Source organism: Sinocyclocheilus anshuiensis, unplaced genomic scaffold (genome assembly GCF_001515605.1).
Source record: "Sinocyclocheilus anshuiensis isolate Anshui unplaced genomic scaffold, SAMN03320099.WGS_v1.1 scaffold38, whole genome shotgun sequence".
Classification (NCBI taxonomy): domain Eukaryota; kingdom Metazoa; phylum Chordata; class Actinopteri; order Cypriniformes; family Cyprinidae; genus Sinocyclocheilus; species Sinocyclocheilus anshuiensis.
In genome coordinates this window covers 3555059-3565948 of record NW_015544213.1, presented here as the reverse complement: position 1 = coordinate 3565948, position 10890 = coordinate 3555059, and the positions used below count along the sequence as shown (strand labels likewise).

Here is a 10890-nt window from a genome sequence, read left to right as displayed (position 1 = left end):
GCTGTGCAAATAATCGAATGCGATTTTCATGCGCATCTCGTCAGTAAAGCCGGTTCTGTGATCAGTAAATCTCCAGCACGTGCTTTCAGATTGAGCGGCATTTACTACACAGAGCCGTAGATCACTGACAAGCTATGCAATATCGCGTTTATAATCGGCAATGAATCACCTGCGATTTTGAATGCGATATTCTACAGCTCTTTGTGCTGGAGATTTACTACAGATCACAGAACCAGCTTTACTGATGAGATACGCATTAAAATCGCGTTCGATTATTTGCACAGCCCTGCTTCTATGTAGATGCTCAAAGCTCTCTCTCCTGTCCACTGTGCACCAAGACAATTTATTTGAACTAATCTGCAAAAATAGGCAGAAATAGGTTTTTTTGTCTTATTAAAGAGCCCCAGGTTTGCTGTTCTGTTTTTTTTTTTTTTCTTCTGTAGGGTCTGTAATGTCCAGTTTGGCAAAAATTGTTGTGATTTATATATTTAAATAATTATAAAGTAGATATAAATCTACTTTTATAATAGATATAAAAAGATATAAAGTATATAAAATATTTAATAATAGGGGGGAAGTCGTGGCCTAATGGTTAGAGAGTCGGACTCGTAACCCAAAGGTTGCGAGTTCGAGTCTCCGGTCCGGCAGGAATTGTAGGTGGGGGGAGTGTATGTACAGCGCTCTCTCCCACCTTCAATACCACGACTGAAGTGCCCTTGAGCAAGGCACCGAACTCCCAGCTGCTCCCCGGGCGCCGCAGCATAAATGGCTGCCCACTGCTCCGGGTGTGTGTTCACGGTGTGTGTGCACTTAGGATGGGTTAAATGCAGAGCACTAGTTCCTAGTATGGGTAACCATACTTCACTTATTACTTTATTATTATTAAATTGTAAAAAATGATTACTAAAAACAATATTGATTACTATTCTAATAATACTATTTCCGTGTAAAATAAAAAAGTGAGTTTTTAAGAAAAATAACAATAATTTTATTTTACAGTGCAGCCCTAACTTGGTCTGCCTTTGCGAACAACTGTTTGAGCTCTGCAAGTATGTGAACTTTAGCTACAGACGTCTTAAAGCTAGAGTAGCAGAAATGCTCAGTTTAATCTATGTGATTGAGAGGAAAATGGTCAAGGAGAACTAGATAATGCATGAAATCTTGACTGAATTCATAAGTGGATTTCAGAGAAAAAAATAAAAATTGTCTTTATGCATTGAGATTGTAAAATATGGCCCCTTTAAAATGATAAGGCATATCGAATAACAATTTGACCCTGGTTTCTTTCTTCAGCCAAACCCTTCGAATAAACTGGCCATTATTCACATCCTCGGTCTGCTGTCCAATCTCTTCACCACGCTGGACATCACCAAACAGGAGGAGGAGTCAGGAGAGAATGCCCCGCCCATCAAATCAGCCCCGCCCCAGACAGGCCCCAACCCTGTAAGCACCTTCCAGCCCTCCGCGGTCACTCTGAAGCAGACGTTTGCATGTGTCAGAGGTGGACTAGAGTGTGTTTGTGTGTTTTAGGTGGTGGTGGTGCTCCAGCAGGTCTTTGCACTGATACAGACGGTCCTCAGTAAATGGCTGAATGACTCGCAGGTTGTGGAGGTAAGATTCATCACAAACTCCTTATTCTGCATCATCTCGAGATTGTGCCATAGTTTCCGATGTGTCTTTTCCATACGGATGCAGGACAGATTTAATTCTACTCTCTCTTAGGCGGTGTGTGCCATCTTTGAGAAGTCTGTGAAAACTCTCCTGCATGATTTTGCCCCCATGGTGTCTCAGCTGAGTGAGATGCTGGGGCAGATGTACAGTACCATACCACAGGCGTCTGCACTGGATTTAACACGCCAGGTATAAGACACACACAGAACAGAAGTATCTTTATATAAAGACAGTAATGTCCTGTGGGTCCTTAAAGAAGTTTGATCAAGTTTGAGGCCATAAACAGTCTGAAAAACAAAAGTCTTAATTATCATTTCAAGTCAAGTCACATTTATTTATGCAAAACAGATTTTCAAAGCAGTTTCACGTTAATAAAACAGGAAAATAACAGTGTTAATGTTGTAAATGCATCAGTTATGAAGCAAAGTCAGTTTGAGCTATAAAGCAGCTCTACAGAATATAATAGTGTGATTATTCCGCTCAATTTAGTTCATTGGTTCAATTCAGTTCAGTAACTGTGTCAGTGTTTTAAAGTTCATTAATTATTGTTGAATCATTCAGTTTCGGGACAGAAGAACAGGAATCATGATATAGCCTAATGGGATTATTAAACTTCAAAAGGCTGTGATTGAATTGCGTAAATGTAATCTCTACACGTTCAAAATTTAATTCTGCAGGCTCGCAGTTATAGAGCAGTTCAATCTATGAATGGCACACATTTATGCCAGTAGGTTGCTTATGATCAACTGTTGATGGAATATGACAATGTTTACTTTATGGTGGTTATTTTGTAATATGTTGTATTCATCTTTTTGAATTTCAAAATAAGAGTCCTGGTTTGTTTAAATTTAAGGTCACAAAGTTTTAAATGATGTAACAAAAGTCTGAATTATCGTTTTAGGTCTTATATTTTGGGACAGAAAAACAGGATTGCGATACAATTAAAAGTCTCACATTATGCATAAAATCATTTTTCTGGATATTGTTGGTATTTTGGTTACACAATGAACTGTATCTGGCACTTAATTCAACATGAACTCTTGTAGCTTCTCTCTGAACTGCCCCGTCTAAGACTAAGAACATTATTTAACATGATACTAGTAAAAAATAGATTTGACTAGTATCTGCGCAGTAATCTTTTTATTGCCCTTCTCTAAACACAGTATTATCGTATCAGTAACCTCTAACTCATATCTATGGATATATAAGTATGTAAATAAATTTCATTACATATGTAAATATTTAATAAAACATATCTTGAGCATTTAAACTTGTTTTATAGTTGAATGTGTGCCTGTTTAATTAATAATCTGAATGACAAGATATATTATGAGATTGTATTGGGTTGTTCTATATGGACATATGGTATTAATTTCATTTGTGCAAGCCTTAAAATTCTCAAATTTGATTTTGGAGACTGAGAAAGCTTGAATGTTTTGTGCTGCTTCCGATGAGTTTCGTTTGATTGATTTTGTTCTCTTGCAGATGGTCCACATATTTGCCAGCGAAACGAATCATTTCCCCCCAATCAAAGCGCTGTTTGAATTGGTCACTTCTGTTACTCTGACCATCTTCCAGCAAGGTAGGCATGCTGGGAACATCCAGCTCCAGAGGATGAAGGAAATCACGTGGTTTTGATGTCTTTACTCTCACTGTTTCCAGTTGTTTGCATGTATCTGTTTTTTTTTAAACCCGCACACACAAGCAGAGTTCAGAAATGGGCATGGTCTTATGAAACTGTTCTTGTTTTCTGAAATGGTGTGGTGGCACTTGATCCTTCAAATTTTCACTCCATGAGTTTCACACACGCTTCGATCCAAAAGCGTTTTCACACTGGAGTTTCTGATCTGGATCCAAATGCCTTTGGTCCTGTTTACACCTGGTATTAACAGTCATTTCAGGTGATCTGATTGATTGACAGATGAGTAGGCGGTGCTTCACTGTTGTCTGGAGCACATCAGGATGCATTAGCATTTATGCTCCAAATGCATCTAATTGTGAATTAAATTATTTGACCATAACACAGTTCAGACAATGTTTACATCTGTATTTAGCACTCACAATTTGTGATTGGACCACCTGAGATGGATCTTAATACCAATTGAAAATGGGGTTTTTGAAGTCATATTTTTAATAATGTGATATAATAGTGTGATATAATGTGCACCCAACTGATGCTTTTACAATAGGCTACTCACCATTAGAGCGATACAATAATGGTTAAACTCATAATCACAATTATTTAGCTCAAAAAAATATAATCACTGTTATTAATCACAAGTGTTCTCGTTTGAGAAATTTCTTTTTACATATCCTACACAAATCAAGAGAACATCAAATCATACGCAGGGTTTATTATATCTCCTCTTGATTTATTATATCTGGCATATAATCAAACACTACATTAAGAAAACCGGTTAAACCTTAGGAAGCTTCTTGCAAAGCTAAAACAGTGACATTCCTAATATTAATTACACTAATTCTAAATTATGTTAACGTTTTTCTGTTATGAATGCAGCCCTATTAATGCTGTGTATGCATTCATAAATTGGGGATTTTGCTTTGCACACCTGTTAAACTTGTCTTAGGGCTTCACTCTTTTCATTCCACCACTTCCACCCACTTTTCTTGTTGACCTGAATGAAAAACATGCCTTCTTTTGCTTGATTACTGTCAGCTTGCAGATTCTTCGAGTCAAGTGAGCTTTATTGCCATTCTGCTATATGTAGAGACATACAAAGAAATGAAATGTAATGCAATTACTGATGTAAATCTAATGAAAGGACTTGCACTGAAAAAGATGTAGGATTTACTTTGATACAATTTGCACTCAGAAATTGTTAGTAAATTCCACAAATAATTACAAAGTAACAAGTTACACATTGAATTAAACGTGAAATAGAAATACTGGAATAGTATTTTATTTTAAAACATACTTTGATAATTTTCAATGATAAAAAAAAACATATATTGTATTCATTCAGTGTGTTCCTAAACAAGATATCCTTCATCTCGTCTTATTCAGACTTAAAACACCAACTTGTTTGGCAAATAACCAAATTTTCAATTTTTGGCGGTATCGATTTTCTGGTTTGGACCAACCAGTGACAAGAAGTGTGAAAACAGCCTAAAATTGTCTAGCATGACTCCCTACCACACACACGCACACACACTCTCTCACATAGTTGTTCTTTGCATGTGTCCTCTAGTGCGCTTGCATCCCTCACTTCCTGTTTGTCATTCTTCACATTCTTCTGTTTTAACCACGTCATTTCCAAATCAGCAGAAATGTGAGTGATAACACTCTTATCCCGATGAGGTGACATGGCCGAGAGGACCTGCCGTGGCCTGTGTGTTTGTTTGTCATTTGCTTTCTGTGAAGGGGCAGGGTTTGACGGGTGGGCGGGGTCTTGTTTGGAGTGTGGGAACAGCAAAGGGAGGGAAGTTTGGGACTGACTGCTACCTTGCTCTTCCGGGGTGGCGGTGGGAACCAAGTGCTCACCAGCTGCGGCGGGCCAGTCGGGTGTATGAATTGAATTTACAGACAATGAAAACAAATAAAACGCACACTAAAAAGAAAGCAAGCAACACAGGTGTCATCACAGTAACAGGTGCCTCCTGGGTTCCCACTCCAAACCCACTGTTTCTTTTGTTTTTTTAGGTTTATTTTCTTTCTCTCGTTACTTCTATTTCTTTTCCTTCTTTGTTTCTCCCCTTCAGAACGGACTCATTGATCTGTCTTTTTTTGTTTTTTCTTTTTGTTTTTCGCTACTGCCTTCAAGTTGTTCATGTTCCCTCCTCTTTCTCTGCCCTACTTCTCTCACGCGTGCGATTATTTCCGTCCAGTTGACTTTTCCTTTCCACATGACTGTTCGATCTGTTTTTTTGCTGTTTGTATATATATTCTTATTATTCTTATTATTTCTTAAGTTTCATCTTTATTATATTTTAGGGCCCAGGGATCATCCTGATATTGTTGATTCATTTATGCAACTCCAAGCTCAGGTGTGTTTTTGGTTTCTTATTTCATTCACTTTGGGTTTCTCTCTTCTCTTTCGCTGTCCCTTTCTTTCTCCCTTCTGTTCTGTGTCACAGGGTCTTTACAGACCCTTGTTTTGCTCGGGCAGTGGAATTGACCTGAGGGGTTTTGCTATTGAATGATTGACAGCTCTTGTCCAATAGTCACACAGACAACAGTCATCTCCTGTAATCCGTGTACATCTCATTCAATCCAAAGATCCTGCTCCTTGTGGCGGTTTATTACACATCAAAACTTGGCTGTGATCGTGTTGTATTTCACAGCATTTCTTTTACAGTGGAGTTGGACTAAATTGTATGTGATAATTAAATAATTATATATATATATATATATATATATATATATATATAAAATGAGCAGGATTTTGCACAATTGAAACCAAACTTAATGTCTTTAGACACATTGATTGTTGCTATTGCATCTAGATAAGAAGTGAGTTAAAAATGTGAGAATACTCAATCGCATCATATGACCCCTTTAAGGGAAGTTAACATGTTATTGTGGGAAAACTTTAAATTAAGTATGGCTAACTAATATAATTTATTTACTTTACTTCAGTACTTTACTACAGTAAAACAGTAATATTGTGAAATATAACAATTTAATAGACCTTGCACTCCTCCACCTTCCGTTTGAGGATGCCCCACAGATGATCAATAGGGTTTAGGTCTGGAGACGTGCTTGGCCAATCCATCACCTTTAAATCAGACCACAGGACATGGTTCCAGTAATCCATGTCCTTAGTCTGCTTGTCTTCAGCAAACTGTTTGCGGGCTTTCTTGTGCATCATCTTTAGAAGAGGCTTCTTTCTGGGACAACAGCCATGCAGACCAATTTGATGCAGTGTGCAGCGTATTGTCTGAGCACTGACAGGCTGACCCCCCACCCCTTCAAGCTCTGCAGCAATGCTGGCAGCACTCATTCGTCTATTTCCCAAACACAACTTCCATCTTCATGTAGAGCAACAATTCTTTTTTTCAGATCCTCAGAGAGTTCTTTGCCATGAGGTGCCATGTGGAACTTCCAGTGACCAGTATGAGAGAGTGAGAGAGATAACACCAAATTTAACACACCTGCTCCCCATTCACACCTGAGACCTTGTAACACTAATGAGTCACATGACACCGGGTAGAGAAAATGGCTAATTGGCCCCAATTTGGAAATTTTCACTTAGGGGTTTAGACATTAATGGCTGTGTGTCGAGTTATTTTGAGGGGACAGCAAATTTACACTGTTATACAAGCTGTACACTCACTACTTTACATTGTAGCAAAGTGTCGTTTCTTCAGTGTTGTCACATGAAAAGATATAATAAAATATTTACAAAAATGTGAGGGGTGTACTCACTTCTGTGAGATACTGTATGTCATACATTTTTTTCTGATAAATAAGTTCAAAAGAACAGCATTAAAATAGAAATCACATTATAAATGTCTTTATTGAAAGTGAAAAAGTGAAAGTGACGTGACATGTGGCCAAGTATGGCGACCCATACTCGGAATTAGTGCTCTGCATTTATCCCATCCAAAGTGCACACACACAGCAGTGAACACACACACACCGTGAACACACACCCGGAGCAGTGGGCAGCCATTTTTGCTACGGCGCCCGGGGAGCAGTTGGAGGTTCGGTGCCTTGCTCAAGGGCCTCAGTCGTGGTGTTGAAGGTGGGAGAGAGCGCTGTACATTCACTCCCCCCACCTACAATCCCTGCCGGTACAAGACTCAAACCCGCAACCTTTTGGGTTACGAGTCCGACTCTCTAACCATTAGGCCACGACTTCCCCAGACTGTGGTACTGTCGCTTTTGATCAATTTAATGCGTCCTTGCGGAAAAAAAGTTAGGTTCAAGATCCCACAAACCCCTTCCACTCCTTTCAGTGTCATTCCAGCCCAAAACCCGATGAAAGCCTAAATTAATTCATCTCAATGAATTGATTAATTGATTCAAATGAGTTGGCTCTCTCGTTTATGTCTTCTCATGAGGCTCTCATGAGGTTCTCCCTCTCTCTCGGTTTCTCTCTCTGTTTCTCAAATATCCTCTCATCCTCAATGAGTTTTTTAATGCATCAGTTGTCTTTATCGTACATGTTACTTAGATTTCTGTTGCATTCAGACCAACTGAGCAGAGAAAGTAGTGATCGAACAGATGCAAAACAAGTGAGAACACTAAAGAGAGAAAAATTCATCATACCTTTAGTTTCTATTGAGTTAAATTTCAGTATTTTAGTTTCTTTGGTGTTGATTTCTTACTTACCTGATCTGTTTGCATTGAATATGTACGTTTGGTTGATTTTCTAGGGCTAGACAGGTGTAGGGAGTGAGTGATGGAGGGTGGGCGGGGCACAGGAGTGATTGACAGGGTTCCAGGGGCGGGGTTTGAGGCATGTGCTCTGTTCATTGACTCTGTCTGATTCGTAGGCCCTCAAACGGAAGCCCGATTTATTCTTATCAGAGAGTCTTGATGTGAAAGCCGTGTTTCACTGTGGTAAGTCTGTTTAAAATGTAGAAACCATGTATGAATGTGTGTGAATGTCTGAGCCTCTGTAATATTTAAAACACAGTCATTTCTCTAATGCCGCTCCCATCCAAAGTGCACACACACAGCAGTGAACACACACACACCGTGAACACACACCCGGAGCAGTGGGCAGCCATTTTTGCTACGGCGCCCGGGGAGCAGTTGGAGGTTCGGTGCCTTGCTCAAGGGCCTCAGTCGTGGTGTTGAAGGTGGGAGAGAGCGCTGTACATTCACTCCCCCCACCTACAATCCCTGCCGGTACAAGACTCAAACCCGCAACCTTTTGGGTTACGAGTCCGACTCTCTAACCATTAGGCCACGACTTCCCCAGACTGTGGTACTGTCGCTTTTGATCAATTTAATGCGTCCTTGCGGAAAAAAAGTTAGGTTCAAGATCCCACAAACCCCTTCCACTCCTTTCAGTGTCATTCCAGCCCAAAACCCGATGAAAGCCTAAATTAATTCATCTCAATGAATTGATTAATTGATTCAAATGAGTTGGCTCTCTCGTTTATGTCTTCTCATGAGGCTCTCATGAGGTTCTCCCTCTCTCTCGGTTTCTCTCTCTGTTTCTCAAATATCCTCTCATCCTCAATGAGTTTTTTAATGCATCAGTTGTCTTTATCGTACATGTTACTTAGATTTCTGTTGCATTCAGACCAACTGAGCAGAGAAAGTAGTGATCGAACAGATGCAAAACAAGTGAGAACACTAAAGAGAGAAAAATTCATCATACCTTTAGTTTCTATTGAGTTAAATTTCAGTATTTTAGTTTCTTTGGTGTTGATTTCTTACTTACCTGATCTGTTTGCATTGAATATGTACGTTTGGTTGATTTTCTAGGGCTAGACAGGTGTAGGGAGTGAGTGATGGAGGGTGGGCGGGGCACAGGAGTGATTGACAGGGTTCCAGGGGCGGGGTTTGAGGCATGTGCTCTGTTCATTGACTCTGTCTGATTCGTAGGCCCTCAAACGGAAGCCCGATTTATTCTTATCAGAGAGTCTTGATGTGAAAGCCGTGTTTCACTGTGGTAAGTCTGTTTAAAATGTAGAAACCATGTATGAATGTGTGTGAATGTCTGAGCCTCTGTAATATTTAAAACACAGTCATTTCTCTAATGCCGCTGTGTTTCGGCCGTAGGAGTGCTGTCACTGAAATTCCCAGAAGCCCCGACAGTCAAATCTACCTGCTTTTTCTTTGTAAGTCAGAGTTTGTCGCAACAACCTTAATTATTATTCACACCAAGAGCACAATACACTTCTTCTGCTCACCAAGACTGCATTTATTTGATGAGAAATACAGAAAAAACAGTAGTATTGCCAAATATTATTACAATTTAAATGAACTGCTTTCTATTTGTATATATTTTAAAATATAATTTATTGCTGTGATCAAAGCTGAATTTTCAGCATCACTCCAGTCTTCAGTGTCACATGATCCTTCAGAAATCATTCTGATATGCTGATTTGCAGCTCAGTTATTATCAGTTATTATTGGTGCTCAATAATTAATAATGGTTGTTATTATTAATGTTGAAAATTAACAATAACAGTTTTTGCTGCTTCATATTTTTGTGGAATCCATGATGCATCTTTTTCAGGATAATTCGATTAAAGAAACATTATAAATGCCTTCACTTTTTTGATCACTTTTGATTCTATCGTGTACCAAGGTGTCCACAAAACTATTAAGCAGCACAAGTGTTTTCAACACTGATAATAATCAGAAATGTTTCTTGAGCAGCAAATCAGCATATTAGAATGATTTCTGAAGGATCATGTGACACTGAAGACTGGAGTAATGATGCTGAAAATTCAGCTTTGATCACAGAAATCAATTAGTTTAACAGATATTCACATAGAAAGCAGTTCTTTTAAATTGTAATAATATTAACAATATTAATGTTTTTACTGTGTTTTTGATCAAATAAATGCAGCCTTGCTCAGCATAAGAGACTTCTTTCAAAAAACTTAATTCCAAACTTTTGTAGTGAATATTGTTTTGATGGAAGACTGAACTGACCAGTTTCAGATCAGTTTGTGTCTTGACCTCCTGTGAAATATACTTTCATAAACAGTAGTGATGTGTAATATTGAATTGTTCCTTTATTTGCGTTGACTGCAGACGGAACTAATACCGCACTGCGCAGACATTCCTCCTGTTGGTCAGGTCGTGCAGGAAGATGGTAAACTCCTCCTGTTGGCTGTACTGGAGGTAAGCTTTCAACTTTTCACCAGAGGTGCACAATGTATGGTGGTTGTTGAGTAATGTAAAAAAAAAAAAAAAAAATGTACAAAAGTCTTGACTGACCTGTTCTTTCATTAGGCCATCGGCGGTCAGTCGTCCCGCAGTCTGATGGACCAGTTTGCGGAGGTGCTCTTCTGTCTGAACAAGCATTGCTTCGCTCTGCTGACGGTGTGGCTCAAAGAAGCTCTTCGCTCACCGGGCTTCCCGTCCTCACGCGTCTCGGATGACCAGAAAGACACGTTCAGCCAACAGGTGCTCAGGTGAGATGGGTTCATGTAGACCATTCCGGATTAGGCATGGGCCGATTACCGGTTTCAAGGTATACCGCGATTTGAAAATGTCACGGTTTCAAAACCGCTAATATTTTCCGTTATACCGTTCCTGCGGTATGCGCTGTTTTTCATGTCTCCTCA

The 10890-nt window shown here is 39.3% G+C and overlaps 1 protein-coding gene across 1 annotated transcript in view; it reads left to right on the top strand.

The window, feature by feature from the left end:
- LOC107697216 (importin-13-like) overlaps positions 1–10890 on the top strand; it is a 48894-nt gene that overhangs the window by 36200 nt on the left and 1804 nt on the right. Inside the window, exons 13-21 of the mRNA XM_016497916.1 lie at positions 1294–1443; positions 1531–1611; positions 1723–1860; positions 3157–3253; positions 5624–5676; positions 8131–8197; positions 9371–9429; positions 10355–10444; positions 10556–10737. Of these exons, the coding sequence (XP_016353402.1) occupies positions 1294–1443; positions 1531–1611; positions 1723–1860; positions 3157–3253; positions 5624–5676; positions 8131–8197; positions 9371–9429; positions 10355–10444; positions 10556–10737 (917 nt within the window). The remainder of the gene's footprint in view (positions 1–1293; positions 1444–1530; positions 1612–1722; positions 1861–3156; positions 3254–5623; positions 5677–8130; positions 8198–9370; positions 9430–10354; positions 10445–10555; positions 10738–10890) is intronic.